The sequence below is a fragment of the Hemiscyllium ocellatum genome, chromosome 34, assembly GCF_020745735.1.
Source record: "Hemiscyllium ocellatum isolate sHemOce1 chromosome 34, sHemOce1.pat.X.cur, whole genome shotgun sequence".
Lineage (NCBI taxonomy): Eukaryota > Metazoa > Chordata > Chondrichthyes > Orectolobiformes > Hemiscylliidae > Hemiscyllium > Hemiscyllium ocellatum.
In genome coordinates this window covers 25938177-25958000 of record NC_083434.1, presented here as the reverse complement: position 1 = coordinate 25958000, position 19824 = coordinate 25938177, and the positions used below count along the sequence as shown (strand labels likewise).

The following is a 19824-nucleotide window of genomic DNA, read 5'->3' as shown; positions in this document are numbered from 1 at the left end:
CTCAAGTTGCCCACACCATATGGTATTGGCATATTGATCTTGTACAAGAGACATAAAAAAGTACTGGCAGTTAGTCCTGGAAATCTCAGTAAGCTTTCTCTGCTTCGCATGCTACCTTCAGATGAGTCCACCACATCAGTGTATTAAAACATAGTTTCTGTGCTTTTGTGCTATAATGCATAATCCTGAGCATCTCCAAGGTCTCTGCGGCTTCAGCTAAGGAAACAGGCAAGTGTGGTGGTTATTCATCAAGCTCTTCAGGATCTTCCCTTCAGATATTTTATCTACATTCCCAATCCATGCCTCTGAAGTGCTGGAGGTCACCCCGTGGTTTTGTTAGCTTCATGTTGAAAGAGTTATGCCTTGACATTCACAAAGCAATCGCAAGACACAATCAGCACAAACTACACCAGTTACCCATTCCTTGCTATACTTCCCACTAGTACACATTTCATCTTCAAATAACGTAGAGCAATCTTGTAAAAACAGTCAAAAAAATAGACCTATCAACTCCCAGACTCAATGCACTGATCAGTAAAGAATATTAAACTCTTTCTTCACTATCTTACCTACCTGTGACTCCATTTGCAAGGAACTATGAACCTGCACTCTAAGATCTTTGTTCAGCAACACACCCCAGGATCTTAAGTGTGTAAGTCCTGCCCTGATTTGCCTTTCCAAAAGGCAGCACATCACATTTATCTAAATTAAAATCCACCTGCACCCCTCAGCGCATTGGCCCATCTGATCAAGGTCCTATTGTACTTTGAGGTAACCTTCTTATCTGTCCACTAGTGTCATCTGCAAACTTTCTAACCATTCCTATTTCATATCCAAATCATTTATATAAAAATGACAAAAAGCAGTGGATCCAACACTGATCACAGTGGTACACCACTGTCATAGGCCTCCAGTCTGAAAAGCAACCCTCCACCACCATCATTTATCTTCTACCTTCGAGGCAGTTCTGTACTCTAATGGCTAGTTCTCATCGTATTCAATGTGATCTAACCTTGCTAACTAGTCGCCCATGAGGAACCTTGTCAAACACCTTACTCAAGTCCATACAGATCACATCCACTGCTCTGCCCTCATCAATCATTTTCGTAACTTTAAAAAAACAACTCAATCAAGTTTCCCTTGCACAAAGCCACACTGACTATCCCAAATAAATGCAAATTCTGTCCCTCAGGATTCCCTCCAACAATATGCCCACCACCACTGTTAGACTCACTGGTCTATAATTCCCTGGCTTTTCCTTACCACCTTTCTTAAATAGTGGCACCATATTAGCCAACCTCCAGTCTTCCAGCACCTAACCTGTGGCTATCGATGATACAAATATCCCAGCAAAGGGCCTAGTAATCACTTCCCTAGCTTCCAACAAAGTTCTAGTGTACACTTGATCAGGTCCTAGGGATTTATCCGCCTTTATGCATTTTAAGCCATCCAGCAGCTCCCCCTCCATTTTCAAGATGTCGCTTTTTATTTGATTGATTTATTGTTGTGTCTTTCAAAGTACAGTGAAAAGTCATGTTTACAAGCAGTACAGGCAGATCATAGTAAGCAAGGATGTATAGATCAAAAAGAGTTAGAGGCATATATTTTCCCATGTCTTATATCTTCTAGTCAAAAATCCAGGAGGATGGGTCTCATGCAAACTTGGAAACAAAAACAGGTTAAATAGTATGCTTGGTGTCTTGTAGGTCATTTCAGAGTCCGATAAACAGACTAGTTGAGCTAGTGATTCAATCAGCAAACTTCTCCTGGCTGATCTTTTAGCAGACGAGTGAGCAGTGATCTCACCATGAAGCTTTTCATAAATTCAAGACACTGTCCAAATATGTTATGGTGATCAAATTGATCCAACATCCCGTGTTGTGGGTTAACACTTTTGAAGCCCAGCTAACATGTTATCTTGGCCAATCACTCCCATTTGCCACAAATTCGATTGGGTTTCAGTCTCCTTTTTTGTGCAGCATGAAACATGGAAATAAGCAGTTTGAACTTTAAGCAACTTTAAACTAAGAACTAATTCCAAAGATGGCTGTGAAATATCTTCATCTACATCCATACTTAATAGGTATTCGTGAAAGACTCAATATGGTTCGTGGCCGAAACGCCAACTGTCACACGATTTGCAGAAGTCACCTTAACAATTCATTTGAGCTCACATTTTAAAAAGTATTCTCTCAAAGTTGATTGTGAGATGCCTTTATTGAGAATGCTGAGTTTTGTCATATTATTTGGTTTGAACATTCTTACACTTAAGCTGCAAGCATGCTTAGCTAATGCCTTACACAAAAGGAAGTACTAATTGAGAAATACCAAATACAAAAATGCCACTTTGAATTAAGACCTGCATCATTTCACTCCACTAAATAGCTTGGGCTTTAGTCTTTACCATACACTGAAATCTGTATTGAATAGCTATGGGTGACAAAGTATTTTTTAACTCCCGTAAAAGTGAATGATGCTAGTTCTATATACACTCACCTGAACGTCAAGACTCATATCAATATTTTTACTTGCTTTTTGTTCAACATTTCTTTTCTGAAAGAAAAAAAAATGCTAACATTGTAAAATAATTTTGCAGAAGGTAAAATACAGAAACAGTCCATTCAGGAATCTTTACCAAAGTTATGCTCCACACAAATCTCCTTCCACCCTACTCAATATATCACTTGATCCATTTTTCCCACAAGTACTTATCCATAGTTCCACTAAAACTTCAAAGCTATTTGCCCCAGCTTCAGCAAGTGATATCTTCATTTGACAACCTAACCACTCTCTAGGTAAAAAAATAATGTTTCCAGTTTCTTACTGAATCTTTTATATTTCTGGTCTTTTGAAGGCCAACAATTATTCTCACTTCAACACACAACATTTTAAAAAATTATGTTGTAATGGTTCTGATGGAGGGGTCAATGTTTATAGTAGTTTACTTTTAAGACAAAAGTAAAAATATGATGGAGGTCAACTGGCAGAAAAAATTAGTTTAATTATTCCTGTTGACCTCCATCGTGGGACCCTGTTGACTTCATTGTGAGAGACACTGGATTAACATCATGCTTAGACAGACTTATATTGCACTTTTTACCAAAAAAAAGTGCTTTCAAAGAACTGTAGTGCCAATACAGAATTTTTAAACTGTATACAATTTGCAAACAGCACATTATCCTCCGCCATTTCTGCCACCAACAATCAGACTCACTAGCAGAGATATATTTCACTCCCCACACCTATCAGCTTTCTGCAGATACCATTCCCTTTGCAACCGCATTAGGTCCACAACCCCCACCAACATGCCCTCCACTCCCAGCATCTTACCTTGACGCCACATGGGGTATAAAGCCTGCGTCCATTACCACCACCGCTCCCCCACCCCCTCCATCCAAGGCCCCAAAGGATCCAACCACATCCGGCAGACATTTTCCTGCACATCCAAACACGTCATCTACTGTGTCCATTGCTCTTGATGTGGTCTCCTCTACATTAGGGAGACAGGACACCAACTCTCGGAACGTTTCAGGGAACATCTCTGGGACACACACATCAAACCACCCCATCGCCCTGTGCAACTCTCCCTCCCACCCTGCCAAGGACATGCAGGTCCTGGGCCTCCTCCACCACCAAATCCAAGCCACCTGACGCTTGGACGAAAACGCCTCACGTTCTGCCTGGAGACACTCCAATCACACTGCATTAATGTTGATTTCACCAGTTTCCTCATCTCCCCTTCCCCCCACCTCATCCCCAATCCAATCCTCCAACTCGGCACCACCCTCTTGAACGGTCGTACCTATCCATCTTCCTTCCCTCCTATCCGCTCCACCATCCCTTCCAAGTTATCACCATCACCCTCTCACCAGCATCAACCTATCACCTTCCCAGCTACCCTCTCCCACACCACCTCACCCTCCTATTTATCTCTCAGCCCCCACCCCTCCCCCACATTCCTGATGAAGGGCTTATGCCTGAAACATCAACTCTCCTCCTCCACAGATGCTTCCTGTCCTGCTGTGCTTTTCCAGTGCCACACGTTTTGACTCTCACCTCCAGTTCTCACTTCTTCCAATTTGCAAACACCAAAAAAAAACCTTACGACAATATGATGCATTTCTGTGATATCGGTCAGGACACTGGAAAGAACTTCCCTGTTATTATCTGAAATACTGCCATGGAATTTGTTATGCCTGACAGAGGTCAGCCACATCATTCCAAGGACATCTCCAATAATGCAGCAATCCCTCAAAGCTACAGAGAAGTGGAAGTCTCGATTTTTAGGTTCAAATCCTGGAGTTAAAGGTAAGCATGCTACCTTATCTGCCAAAGTTGGCACTGAGTGAAGCTTCTGTAGAATTTACACTTCAAACAAATGTTCAAGTTTGTTCTTGGAATTCAAAATTACTGTGGTAGCATTGACACTAGAAATCTTCCAAGAACTTAATAATCAGCAGCTTACTCTCTTTGTGTATGTTCCTTCCATGTCCTTACTCCCGTGAGTTGAAAAAGTCAATAACATCAAGTGTTACCCATTTTCCTCTTCATAGATGTTGCATGACCTGCTGAATACTTGAAACCATTTTGTCTAGTTTGTTCCCCCAAGTGATTCCATTCTCCCCTTAGGTATCCACTCAAACTAAGCATTTATTTTAGTATAATCTGTAATGACTACCATGTCAGCAATGATTAGTATAGCATGCAAATAAGTTCTTACCTGTGATAAATGATAGACAGCTTTGGAATGTTCTCCTGCAGTGATCTGATTCAACAAATCATCCACCATTTTCTTTGTGGAACTCCCACAGTCTTTAACAAATTCTTGTAAACTGCAGGAAAATATACATTAAAAATCTTGTAAAACAAGTTTAGGTTTGCAATTTCAACATATTTCTTGCAAAAATGTAATCAATTGAAGGAATCAAATATTGTTGTACAATGAAATTGAAACATGATGTTTCCCATTTGTTGATGTGGGGTTTTGAATGTTGACAAACTAACAATGTAAAGTCTAACAAATACTTACAATATCAAAATTTCAACATAAATCTGATCTGCAGCAAGGGAAAACAAATTAAATAATACCAACATATTTATATCTAACATTTCCAGTTAAAAAGCTACAAGTTCTTCTTAGTTAATGATCTGCTGCCCTCTGATGGCCCATTTCTATCTCTGCTTAAACTCAGGTAATTTAACTCTTCCATATTGTCCAAGTACAGGCAGAAAATCTTTTGGCAGCACTTTCAGCCACTTACAATGATAGCATTGTTTAAATGTCTTGCTATTAGCACTCAAAAACCCTTTGAAAGAATGCATATTCCTGAGCAGGCCTGAGTCACTGTGCTATGATTTTTAAAAGATAAACTTCAGGCACTGGTTAGGGCAGGTTAAGATGGCTCTAGGCAAATCATTAAGTAGCCAGTTGTTTCAGAAAAACTTTACTGCATAGGAAATTATCACAATAGTTAAGAGTTGTAAAAGATAGCATTGCGCATAAAAGGTAGTTTCACACAGTTCCATTGGGAAATTGCACATAGGAAGATGGTAGCAGTTTGTTGGAGGTCAATTATCTTAGCTGCAGGACATCTCTGCAGGAGTTCATCGGGGTAGTCCCCTAGGTAAAAACAATGACTGCAAAAGCCGGAAACCAGACACTGGATTAGTGGTGCTGGAAGAGCACAGCAGTTCAGGCAGCATCCGAGGAGCAGTAAAATCGACATTTTGGGCAAAAGCCCTTCATCAGGAATACAGGCAGAGAGCCTGAAGGGTGGAGAGATAAGTGAGATGAGGGTGGGGTGGGGAGAAAGTAGCATAGAGTACAATAGGTGAGTGGGGGAGGGGATGAAGGTGATAGGTTGGGGGGTGTGGGGGAGGTGGACTGGATAGGCAGAAAAGAAGATAGGCAGGTAGGACAAGTCATGGACAGTGCTGAGCTGAAAGTTTGGAACTAGGTTGAGGTGGGGGAAGGGAAATGAGGCAACTGTTGAAGTCCACATTGATGTCCTGGGGTTGAAATGTTCCGAGGCGGAAGATGAGGCGTTCTTCCTCCAGGCGTCTGGTGGTGAGGGAGCGGCGGTGAAGGAGGCCCAGGACCTGCATGTCATCAGCAGAGTGGGAAGGGGAACTGAAATGTTGGGCCATGGGGCGGTGTGGTTGATTGATGTGGGTGTCCCGGATTGTTCCCTAAAGCGCTCTGCTAGCCCAACTAACTTCAGCAGCTTCAATGACCTTCCCTCCATCTCAAGGTCAAAGAGTGGCAATCTTCACTGATGATTGCACAATGTCCACCATTCGCAACCCTTCAGGTAACAAAGCCGTCCATAACAAAATGTAGCAAGACAACATCAAGGCTTTGACTGAAAAACGGCAAATAACGTGCATGGCACAGAAATAACAGGCAATTACCACTAGGTCACTGCCTCTTGAAATTCAAATGGTATTACCACCACTGAAGCCCCCAGTATGAACATCCTGAGGGATTACCATTGAACAGAAACTCAACTGGATTCACCCAACAAATGCAGTGGCTACAAAAGGCGATTAGAAGCTAAGACTATGGAAGTAATTCATTTTCTTTCTCTCCCAAAACCTGTACACCACCTACAAGGCACCAGTCAGGAGAGTGATCGATTACTCCTCACATTCCTGAATGAGTTCAGCTCCAACAACTGCCAAGAAGGTTGAAACCGTTTGGACAAAGCAGTGTGCTTGATTGGCACCATTTCATAAACATTCACTCTCCCCAGCACTGACACTCAGTCAAAGCAGTGTGCACAGTTTACAACACGCACTGTGGAAATTCACCAAATATCTTTAGGCAGCACCTTCCAAACCCATTACTGACATCTGGCAAGATCAACAGCTGCGAATTAACCTCCAAGCCAATCACTATCCTGACCTAGAAACGTATTGTTATTCCTTCAATGTTGTTGGGCGAAAACCCTGAAATTTCCTTCCTAAGAACATTGTGGGTCTCCCTGCAACATTTGGACTACAGTGATTCAAAAGTCAGCTCACAACCACCTCCTCAAGAGAACAGGAATGGTCCAGCCAGCAAGGCCCTCAAGTGAACAAAAATAAACATACTGACACCCAATAGCTGACAGCATTGCAGCAGCATAGCCAAATACATTCAAATAAATCCATTTTGAAACCCACACCATTTGTTCAATACTAAAAACAAAGGCTTATTCTGGAGTGTAAATTAATAAATGTGTTTACCTTAAGGCACACTGCACCCCAGTCTCTTCTCCATATGTAGAATACAGCAACTCAGTCTCCTCTGGGGTAAGGTTAGGGAAGATGGTATTGTTTTCTATGGACTGTGCTGTATACACACAGTTCAGGTACGTAACTGTAATAGGTAAAGAAAGGTTTTGAAATGCTTTCACACCCAACAGGTTTCATTTCTAACAAGAGTATTGGGTTGGACACATTCATTTGTAAGAGTCAGGTTCAATTTACCTTATACTTCGGTTTATTCTTTTATAGGTTCAAAATATAATCCAAACTATTTTTCCATTAAAAAGACACAAAATATATGTGAGATAGACAACATTCCCCCCAAAACATTGATAGTTTTTCCTCCAAAAGCTTAGTTTTCTCCCTTCTTTCTTTGATGATGTTATAGTGTTCATAAGGAATAAACTAAATGTTGGATAAACACAAACAATTTTGCAAGTTAAATTGTTATATTGTAATGGCATACAATAAAATTTGCATCATCTACATGCTATGGTAATGGGTCATGCCAGTTGGCATGCAAAGGTAGCCAAGGTTAAAAACAACCCTTGGAGACAAAATCTTCCTCATCTACACCTCAAATCAGCAATCCCTTATTTTTAAAATTTGATTTCCTAATCTTAACTTTCCCTGTGAGGGGAAACATGTTGGCAGCATCTGTGTTTTCAAGCCCTCTTAGAAGCTTATATTTTTAACAAGATCACCTAATGTTGCTGGAACCTCCACAGAGTATAGGCTCATCTTGTTTAACCTATTGCTCATAAAAGCAAATCTTTTTATCCTAAGAATCAGCCTAGTGAACCTTGTCAGAGCTGTTTAAAACCAAGTATATCGTTGCTGAACTGACCAGACCAAAACTCTGATCCTCCAGGTGCCACCTACCCTATTAAGTTGTGACAAAACTTCACTATTTTTATCTTCTATTGCTCGTGTAATGAAGATCAGGTTTTCCTTGTTTTATCAATTATGTGTTTGACCTGCACGCTAACTCTTTGTGATTCATATACTGGAATATCCCGATTTCCATGTACCAAAGCACTTTGCAGGTTCTCTCCAATTATGTAATATTGTCTTTTTCTATTCTTCATGCCAAAGTAGAAAAATTGACATTTTTCCACACAAAGCTACATCTGTCAAATTTTTGTTCATTCACTGCTGCTTCACAGCACCAAGAATCTGGGGTCGACGCCAGCCTCAGGTAGATTGTCTGTGTGGAGTCTGCACATTCTCCCAGTATTTGCATGGGTTTTCTTTGCTTTCTCCGGTTTCCTCCTATAGCCCAAAGACGTGCAAGTTAGGTGGATTGACCATGCTAAATTGCCCATATTATCAGGGATGTGCAGGTTAGGTGTATTAGCCATAGAAAATGCAGGGTTACAGGGAAGGTCTGGGTGGGATGCTTCGGAGTGTCAGTGTGGACTTGATGGGCTTGCTTCCACACTATGGAGATTCTACTAAATTGGAATATTTTGAGAAAAGCTTAAGCAATACAGATTCGCACTCAAAAATAAAGTTTTGATTAGTGAAAGCAAAAGCTAATTTTACCTGATAAAGCTTTATTCCTCCTGTCATCTTTAAATCCCATAGTATTAATACCTGGTTGAAGTTTAGTTGTAAGGGAACTTAGATCGACTGGGTGAACCTCTTCCTCTGCAAAATCAATATAGAATACTAAACATACATTCGAACCGATACAAAAATCCAAGCGACAAATCTATATGATTTTTAAAAAATTCCCGTGTCAACATGTATTTACTGCAAATAAATATTCATCTAAAACTGTAGTAGCTTTTTTGTGTAAATTGTAAAACAAGTCAACACTGAACTTGATCATTTTCATGACCTTTGAATTAGAAACAGTTTGTCAAGGAAAATCTGTAGTTCTTTTAAATGATCATTGGTATTTTTTAAAATCATTTTATACATTCATACAAATGTCAGCTAACCGTAGACCCTGGTATCATAATACCTGGTGAAACACCTCTACCCTCCATCTCATATTCATTTTGCCAAATTCCCTCATCTAAGTCAATAGTTTGGCCTTTCCAGCAACCTCACAGCAACATCAGGTTGCTCTGGGGTACACAAGTCCCTTTGTGACCAGGCTACTATCACTAAACACTGGCCCAGATTCATAAAAGTCAGCCAGGACTTGGATTTCACTGTATTCTTCCACGTAGTTAGTGACAAAGCATCTTAATGTCTGTTTTTACCCTATTTAGCAAGGACTCTCATTTGGATTTGATTCAATGAAGACTTCATATTGTAAACAAAAACACATTAGTCTGAATCAGCCACACCATCAGGTTGCCAAATTAATTTTAGAATAATGAATCTAAAGAAGAGACACAGATAAGATGCAGAGCTGGGCTGAGAAGTTGCAAATGGAGCTTAATGTGGAAAAGTATGAGGAGTTCACTTCGGGAGAAGTAACAGGAATGCAGAGTACTGGGCTAATGGTAAAATTCTTGGCAGTGTAGATGAACAGAGAGATCTGAGTCCAGGTGCATAAATCCCTGAAGGTTTCCACCCAGGTTTATAGGGTTGTTAAGAAGGCATATGGTGTGTTGGCATTTATTAGTAGATGGATTGAGTTTCGGAGCCACGAGGTCATGCTTCAGCTGTACAAGACACTGGTAAGGCTGCACCTGGAGTACTCAGTGCAGTTCTGGTCGCCACATTATAGGAAGGATGTGGAAGCTTGGAAAGGGTTTAGAGGTGATTTACTAGGATGTTGCTTGGTATGGAAGGAAGGTCTTACAAGGAAAGACTGAGAGAACTGAGGCTGTTTTCGTTGGAGAGAAGAAAGTTGAGAGATGACTTAATCGAGACAAATAAGATAAGCAGAGAGTTAGATAGGGTGGACAGTGACAGCCTTTTTCCTCAGATGGTGAAGGCTTTCAATCGAGGGGTCATAAAGTTAGGACAGATATCAGGGGTAGTTTCTTTACTCGGAGAGTAGTAGGGGCGTGGAACGGCCTGCCTACAACAGTAGTACACTCACCGACATTAAAGGCATATAAACGGGCATTGGGCATACATATGGATAATAATAGAACTGTGTAGGTTAAATTGGCATGAGATTCATTTTGAAGGTTGGCGCAACACCGTATGCACACACATGCAGATGCAAACAAAAACAAAAATTGGTTGTAGTTGGAGGGGTAAACAAAGGTACTGAGGAAGTTGTTCAATAGCATCAGTCCTCGAACACTCATTTTGGAATCAAATGAGGGACCAAGGTTGTGACCAGCCTGGCTTAGGCTGAAATTGTTGCTAGGGAGAGAAGTTGGGGCAGTAGCTCAGGAATGTAGTTTTCCGCATGCCTGCATACACTGACTTCAGTGATCCCAATATTTCATTGGGGGAAATTCCCACTGATGAGCAGTCCAATTATTTAATAAAACTAAAGGAGCCGCACTTGGATCAATATAAGTAGATGTGAGCACATATCTTGGAAAGATATATTGCCCTTGATGAGAGTACAACGTAAGTTTACAAGAATAACACCTGGACTTCAGGGGTTAATTTATGAAGAGAGAATATACAAATAAGACCTACCTTCTTTAGGCTTTAGAAGGTTATTGAGTGATCTGATTGAAATCTTCAAGATATAAACAGGAAAAGACAGGGCAGTTAAACTATTTCCACTGGCTGTGGATTCTAGAATTAGAGGTGTACTCTGAAAATTAGGGTTCAGCAAAGATGTTAGGAAGCATTTCTACACACAAAGTAGTAGATGTTTGGAACTCTCTTCTATTTAATGGCAATTGATGCAGGATCAGATGCTGTTTTTAAATCTCAGATAAATTTTGTTCAGATATTCAGGGATATGGGGCAAAGGCAGTTTTATGGAATTACGACACACATCAGCCATGATCTCTTTCGATAGTGGAACATGCTCGAGGGGCTGAATGGCCTACTCATGTTCCTTTTGAGTCAAGAGAGGTGGTGATGTGGTGGGGCTGAATGTTGTTAGCATACATGTAAAATTTATACTGTGCTGGCATGTGGATGAGAAATAGACAAGTAATGGGAAATATCAGAAATAATAGTGTGGAGAAAGGAGAATAATGCATTTAAAAATGATCTTCTGGTCACGATTAGATCAAGGAGATGACAGTGATGAGGTATTTGAAGACGATGGTGTGGTCATTTATATCAGAGACTGCAGGAGGATGGAGGTTTACCTTTGTCACTGGCACATGGCATGTGATTATGCTAATAATTATTTCAATGCAGAGGCAGGTGTACAAACCCTAGTGGAGGGTTTCAAATGTGGACTTTGAGAAAAGATGGGAGAATTTGGGAGGGGCAGCAATACATTCGAGAACTTTTGATCTTGACATGAGGTTGGAGTTGAGATAGTAGATTGGAAAGAGAATCGGATCAAGTGTTGTTTCATTTTGAAGACAGGAGTGTTGACAATTGTCAACTGTGACCTATATCAACTTCAGTAATGCATTCGCCAAGGTTTCTGACGGTAGACTGGTTAGCAAGGTTAAATCACATGGAAAAGAGGCAGAACTAGCCACTTGGTTACGGAACTGACTGGTGGAGGGTTGCTTTTCAGACTGGAGTCTGTGACCAATGGTGTGCCACAAGGATCGGTGTGTCCACAGTTTTTCGTCATTTATTAAATGATTTGGATGTGAACATAGGAGGTATGATACATATAGTGGACCATGAAGACAATGGGCCAAAGAATGGCAGATGGAGTTTAATTTAGATAAATGTAAGTGCTGCACTTTGGAAAGGCAAATCAGAGCAAGACTTAATGGCAAGGTCCTGGGGAGTGCTGTTGAACAAAGAGACCTTGGAGTGCATGTTCATAGTTCCTTAAAAGTGGATAGTGAAGAAGGCATTTGCTATGCTCACCTTTATTGGTCAGTGCATTGTTGGGAAGACAAGTTGCACCTATAGAGTGCATGGTTTAGGCCACTTTTGGAATACTATGTGCAATTCTGGTCTCCCTATCACAGCAAAGATGTTGTGAAACTTGAAAGGGTTTAGAAAAGATTTACAAGGATGTCACCAAGGTTGGAGGATTTGAGCTATAGGGAGAGGCTGAATAGGCTGAGGGGCATGGATAAGGTATGTAGAAAAGGTCTTTTCCCCAGGGTGGGAGAATCCAAAACTAGAGGGCATACGTTTAAGGTGAGAGGGGAAAGATATAAAAGGGACCTAAGGGGTAACTTTTTCATGCAGAGGGTGGGAGATGTATGAAATAAGTTGCCTGAGGAAGTAGTGGAGGCTGGTACAATTACAACATTTAAGAGGCATCTGATGGGTATATGAATAGGAAGTGTTTAGAGGGATAAAGGCCAAGTGCTGGAAAATGGGACTAGATTAGGTTAGGCTATCTGGTCGGCATGAACGAGTTGGACTGAAAGGTCTGTTTCCATGCTGTTTCTGAGCTGTACATCTCTATGACTGTATGAGTCTATGACTGACTAACATTGAGGGCCGATCTGTACTGCACTGTAACATTCTATGCTTCGCAGGAGGGCTCCAGAGCACTGATGATGTCTCTTAGCCAGGGGACGAAATGTTTGCAACAAGAAATTCCAGCTCGGCGAACAGAACCACAACAACATTCTATGTTATAATTCCTACAATTTGATCAATGAATAGCACATTTCACAATAACAATTTGATTCTCAATAGGCTTACACTTCATTGTTTGAAGAGCTATACATCTTTGTTATATCCTGACCACGAAGGTACAAAGTGTAATAAAGCATTCAGCACATTTTTGTGTGACTTAGAGGTTTTATTAAACTAAAAACCTAAGAAGGCCTTTAAGAGTGTGTGTGTGTGTGTGTGTGTGTGTGTGTACACGCGCGCGCGTGCGCGTCCGTACGTCCCATCCTCTTATCTATCTCTCAGCCACCTTTCCCACTCCACATTCCTGATTCTCCTGCTCCTCGATGCTGCTTGACCTGCTGTGCTTTTCCAGCACCACACTTTTTGACTCTGATCTCCAGCATCTGCAGTCCTCACTTTCTCCATAAAAATATAAGAATTAGGAGCAGTGCAAAGCTTTAATCGTGCATTGTGCTTGCTTGGCCATTCACAAAGATTGGGGTTGAATTTCTTCACCAACACACTTTCCCTTCTCATCCTGACATTGCTTGATGTTCTTAATGCCCAAAAATCGATTGATCTCAGTTCTAAATACACTTACTAACTTATTCTGAAGTACAGAATAACAAAGTTTTACAACAAATGTTCCTTGTTTTTTTTTGCAGAAAAGCAGAAGTCATTCATCAGCACAGTGATTCGCTCCAGTTCAGAGAGAATGTTGCTGATAACTCTCTAAATCAAGATATTCCCCTTTACCTTCTTCTGGCTCCTGGTTTTGGAAAATAGTCTCGCAAATTCTGCTCTTTCAGCCTTCTGTGAATTTTGCACATTACAATTTAATTATCTCTCATTTTGCTCGACTTCAGAGGACATGGGCCTATATTTCTTAAAGAACTCCTCATAAGGACCCCTTGATTCGTGGAATCTGTAATGTAATAAACATTTGTTGCATCCCCAAGGTATGTACCTTCCACCTGAGGTAAGGATACTAAATCTATCTACAGTATTCGAAATGTGGTCTCACCAAAATTTGATATAAGCAAGACTTCTTTACATTAAATATTCAGAGGTCTAATACAATCTATAACATGGATGCAAATAGCTGACACCCAAGCACTAAACCTTGTGACATTCCACAGTTAGACCACTCTGTCATGAAAAGGGTTCATTTAGACCAATTCAGTTTTCTAACTGATGTCCAATTGGAACTGATGTAGTATTCCTGGTCCAATGAATCTTAAATGATCAGTACTGCATTATACTTAGTGATTCAATCAAAATCAGGTTAATTCGGCAATTAATTTATTCTTTTCTCCTCTCAGATGAAAAGAAATGAAGATGGCGCGTGTTTTGCTGTCTGTGAAGTCATCATACTGGACTGAAAATGTCAACCATGTTTCTCTCTCCACAGGTACTACTGAATCTCAAATATTTTCTGTATCTACCTCAGATTTTCAGTGTCTGCAGTATGTGGTTTTATTAAGGGGTAAAATTGTTCATTAAGTTGACAGCCCACTCTGCAATAAATCCACTTGAATTCAGAACGGAAACGTTTGTTCATAATGCTACAAGTCTCAGCTTGATTGGAGATGATTAGATAATTATTCTTTCAATCATGTTTGGAGATTGCTGTAAGCAATGGATTTGACTTTACACAAATTGTATTTTGTAACTGCCTTCTACTCTTACACCTTGCTGGGAAAATCTTTGTTATATTCAGCAAACTGATTTTGCTGAAGTTTTGGTATGAGTTTGAAGAAACCATTTGAGAGTGAATGAAAACCACAAGCCTAAACTCAAATCATACAGCAATGTCAATATCCAATGTGAAGAAAATCAGGAACGCTGTGAAAGGATTTGTCACATCCTATTTTGAGTTCGTGCATACATCAAACTTTGCTCCTAGAATATTTTAAATATAATCAAACATTAAAGTCAACTTGCCTTCCGTTTCTGGATCTGACTGGTTTACAACAGCAAAAAGCAGAGGCCCTTCACCCTCCTTTTTGAGATAGCCAATCTGCAGGAAAATAAATTATGTATTGGGTCAAATATACAGTTAATTATTCAAAATAGAAGTAAAATCAGACCAAAAGTATCCATCGAATTCAGATTAAAATTGTTTGCTTAGCAGCTCTTGGGAATTTAGGGTACTTGAGTGCTTTAATTTACTTATTCTAAGGATAGTTCAACCAATTTAGCGAACAACATCATTCATTCAAAACCATATTTGAAGATGCTGCAATGATGTGTGCAGATAACTAGTATCATCAAGTATAGGTCTATGCCAGTGTTTTTGTTAAGTCACATCAACAATGTACAGCTAATAATTGTGTTACGTCCACTAATGGCAATCTCAAAACGTAACATTTTCCAGCAAATAAAGATTCAATGTAAATTGGGATAAATTCTTACACTAGTCAGTAAGTTCGTAAGAAGGGGCCATAAAATTAAGTTCAACGAAAGAACAAAGGGACTAGATGTAGGTTTGCTCATTGAGCTGGAAGGTTCGGTATATTAGGTATACATCACCATATTAGGTAACATCAACAGTGAGCCTCCGGATGAAGCACCATGGTATGACCCACTTTTTATTTATCTGTTTAGGTTTCCTTTGGTTGGTAACGTTATTTCCTGTGGTGATATCATTTCCTGTTTTTTCCTCAGGTGGTGGTAAATGGGATCCAAATCAATATGTTTGTTGATAGAGTTCTGGTTAGAATGCCTTGCTTCTAGGGATTCTCGCACATGTCTCTGTTTGGCTTGTCCTAGGATGGATATGGTGTCCCAGTTGAAGTGGCGTCCTTCCTCATCCGTATGTAAAGAGACAAGTGGGAGTGGGTCATGTCTTTTTGTGGCTAGGTGATGTTCATGTATCCTGGTGGCAAGTTTTCTGCCTGTTTGTCCAATGTAGTGTTTGTTACAGCTCTTGCAAGGTATTTTGTAAGTGACATAAGTTTTGCTTGTCTGTATAGGGTCCTTCAAGTTCATTAGCTACCATTTTAGTGTGTTGGTAGGTTTGTGGACTACCATGATGCCAAGAGGTTGGAGTACTCTTCTCAAAACTCGCTAACAAAGGGACTATCTAGAATTATTTTTATTACAGAGATGTGTTCAGTAGTGAAACAGATACGCCATTCAAAATGCTTTTGTCCAAAAACTAGATTTTTGTCTCCAGGGGATCTGGCTGTTAATCCTGGAACACAGTCAGAACAGGAACGACGAGGCCATTCTCATATTATCCCAAAGGTTCCAATGAGCAAGAGTTGTACCCAGACACAATACTGGAGTCCATCGCAGCTCTTTAAAAAGTACCTGCCTGCATCCCACCATACCAGTATGTTCTGGTTACAAAACTATCTGTTTACTGGTAGAATAGAATTTGGGATTCTTTCTTAAGAGGTCGGCAGATTGATGAAATTCTCAATTAGAATTACAGTAGTGCAGGTCCATTACATGATCTGTATTCCCAAATTAATGTTAGCATACAGATTCAATAAAGTTTTTACATAACCCTCTTGTGAATTCAATAATTCCTTCAATAAAAATTGGAATCTCTACTTATTTTCAATAGATTCCAGTGACTAGATCATAGAAACAACAGGGTTTTTGCTGAGCAGCAATGACCCTCAACATTCTTGCTTTATGAATTCTAGACCACTTCTCTGGATAGTTTCGTAACAGCAGAAAATATTCTGTTCACTCCTCCAATCTAAAATGTGGCAATTGAAAAATAGAGGAAAATCTTAAATTTGACACACAGACACTAGGATGCTGGATTTCAGATCTTGGACCTGCACCTAATAATAGCAGAAGCAAAACTCATTGGAGCGTTTACAAGAGAAGTGATTAAAAAAAAGAGAAACTTGAATAGTTATGGGGAAGAGGAAGGGGCATGAGACCAAGGATAGCTTTCCTTTAAAAAAAAGAATTATGAAACAAAATAGCTTCCTTTTGCCCTGTATAGTACAATGATTTTCCAATATCAACCTGTTCAGAGTCCAAAAAAAGTACAACTGACAAAACAGGACTCGTTTGCTACATACTTCCAGTTTTTATTGTATTAGTGAATATTACTTACACTTCATTAAAATTGTTTACCCATTGGTCACACTGACATACCTTGCTATTGGCTGCATTTCTGCTAATTCTGTCTCGAGCTTCATCTGCTGCATGTTCCACCAAGGCTAGGACATGTTCTTCAGCTGTACTGTCTGTCGAGCTGCATGCATTCCCTTCTGGCTCATACAAGTAACTGAAGACAGAAGAAATTGTGTATGTAAAGCTGGATGATGGGACATGAGTACTGTGGTAAATTAGGAGCATCCATGTTATTCAACTCTAAGTATATTGTCTACTGTATTCTCCAATCTAGCTAATATAGCAGGACCAAGACAGTTCAACGTACTTGTTCACATTTTGAGATCCTGTAACAGAATGCTTAGCCAAAGGTGGTCAAGCGGAATTCCTGTTTATAAACAAGGAAGCTTATCTCTATCAACACAGAGAAATAATTCTTAAACTGGCTTCAGTATGAACTGATCGCAAATGGAACATGAATTAGCCAGATACACTAGTCTTTATAAGCATCCAGTGTATGCACCTCAACTGAGAAAAAGACCAAAATTACCGATGACACTCATGGTCAATGTTGTACAAATATAGTGGTCACTTGAAGAAAGGTGACCAACATCATACAATTACATCTTAGCAAGCAATGTTTCAGAAGAGATTGGATAAGAAAACTATATGTTCTCAGGGCTGAAAATGTGTTGCTGGTTAAAGCACAGCAGGTCAGGCAGCATCCAAGGAACAGGAAATTCAACGTTTCGGGCCGGAGCCCTTCATCAGGAGGCATCCTGCAGACCTCACTTTTTACTACTATATGTTCTCAGGGCCAGGTAACTAAAAAGCCACAGCAGCTAGAAATACTTCTAGACCATAAATCTTACATCATTACATTATTAGGTACACTACTCAATATTATATACTGAACTGTCAGATTATTAATAAACTGTCATCTGATTCGACCATCAGATAAGGCAATCAGATAAGCTACTCAAACAAGGCTATTTCAATAGGATAACATGACAGTCATTTAAAGTTATTACTGATAATTCAACCATTTCTAATCAAACGCATTTCGCCTTAGTGGTTTTTGGAAATGACAAACATTTTGGCATTAGGGAAGACAGTGACAAAATATTAACATTAATAGACCAGTAAGCCATAAGCCCAGGCTAATGCTACACGGAACAGGAGTTCAAAACCCATCATGTCAACTGGTGAAACCTCAATTTAATTGATTGAATTTATTATTAAATTTAAAGAATTCTGGAATTGAAAGTTAGTCTAAGATATGGTAACCATGAAACCATAGTTATTTTTAGAAAAACCCATTCGCTTCACTAATGTCCTTTAGGAAAGGAAATCTGCCATTTTTACTTGGTCTAACCTACATGTAACTTCATACCAACAGCAATACGGTTGCTCTTAAAGGCAAACAGGGATGGGTAACAAACTGGCCTTGCCAGTAATGCTCACATCTCATGAATAAATAAAAATCAGCTAGAATATTGTATCAAAGTGTATATATTCTCTACTCTTAAAATGCATCAATCCATTAACAAACACTCAAAAGCTGCTTCAGAAAAGGGTCAACAATTTCAAATTGAAATCAATTACCTTATGACTTCTTTAATTTGTTTCTTGGATTTCTTGGTTGTTGTTTCAACAGGTGCTACAGTAACTTCTGCAACAGTTTCCTCTTGTGCTATATCTTCATCCCCTAACAGTGCTGCCTGCTGAGAAAAATCGATCTCCTGCATGAATGTCATGCTGCGCTTCAAAGCTAACAGACGTTCCTGTAAGCAAAGAACACAGAGGGCACGCTTTTTACTTCTCCCCAAGTGCTGGGGTGAACTGCATGCACATGCACAGCATTTAGTAGTAGCTGGTCATTGATGTGCATGGTGTTTAATGACTCATCTTTGCGAATGAGAGCAATTACAGGTGAGTGCTGTTGCGCCTCAATAGTTTAGTGGAAAAAACCCACTAGTGGTGACATATGGATCACATACTATGGCATGCCTTGACAAAAGACTCTACAGCCATCAACACCATAACACAAGATCATGAAAGTTATGGAGTAAATAAAACACATTCAGGGGAATGCTGAACACATTTTAAGAAATACTCCACAAAAACAAAAGAAAAACACTGATAATATAAACCATGCAAACAGGATAAAATAAATATCAACTTACTTCAATTATGTATCATGAAAAAATGCATTTCAAGTAAACTTTGTTTACAGTTTGCTTTTATGTTATGCTTCTTAGTAATACAAACTATGGTGGAATAATTAAACGATGTACACATTAGTATAGTCATGCTAGTCTCGAGTCAACACAAATATCAGTCTTCTTTGACTATGTGCAAATGTAACGTGCAGTATAGTAAATCGACTTTATGTGGAGCTGTCCTCCAATATGGCGTGAACACCAGGATAGTTTACAATTGCCCTCCCCCTCCAGTTAGCATGTATGACAGCACCGATCACTTGATGCTTAAGCTAAATGAAGGTTTAATCAGATCAGTGATGGCCCCTTATTGGGCAAATAGCAGAATAAAAATCTGCATTCGTTGGTTTGTTCAATACAATACTGTGCTGACTCATCACTAGTCATATCATACATGAGACACACAAGTCACAAAAATCATCTTACTTTACTCATCATCTTAAATCCTGTATGAAGAAGCTTCTTTGCTGCCTTATAGTACACCGTTTCAGGCCGGTTGTAAGTCATTGCATTATCACACATTAGTTTGAAGTCACCCTAGAAGTAAAGGAACATGACCAAAGTGACTTTTTTTTTCACTATTTCTACATTAACATTAAATATATTCTATTTTATGCAGTTGGTAGAAGGTACAAATTAAGCATAAAATTCTTGAAAAAAGTGCACTAATCGATTATAATATGATAAA

General features: G+C 39.6%; 1 protein-coding gene across 5 annotated transcripts in view; it reads right to left on the bottom strand.

The window, feature by feature from the left end:
• brd9 (bromodomain containing 9) overlaps window positions 1-19824 on the bottom strand; it is a 69083-nt gene that overhangs the window by 31090 nt on the left and 18169 nt on the right. For 3 of the 5 annotated variants that reach the window (XM_060850052.1, XM_060850055.1, XM_060850056.1), the window contains exons 6-13: window positions 19563-19673; window positions 18520-18698; window positions 16957-17089; window positions 14779-14854; window positions 8794-8898; window positions 7228-7360; window positions 4721-4832; window positions 2497-2553 (exon numbers count right to left, since the gene is read on the bottom strand). In XM_060850052.1, coding sequence (XP_060706035.1) covers window positions 2497-2553; window positions 4721-4832; window positions 7228-7360; window positions 8794-8898; window positions 14779-14854; window positions 16957-17089; window positions 18520-18698; window positions 19563-19673 — 906 coding nt within the window. The remainder of the gene's footprint in view (window positions 1-2496; window positions 2554-4720; window positions 4833-7227; window positions 7361-8793; window positions 8899-14778; window positions 14855-16956; window positions 17090-18519; window positions 18699-19562; window positions 19674-19824) is intronic. The other 2 variants (XM_060850053.1, XM_060850054.1) reach the window with 2 other exon arrangements.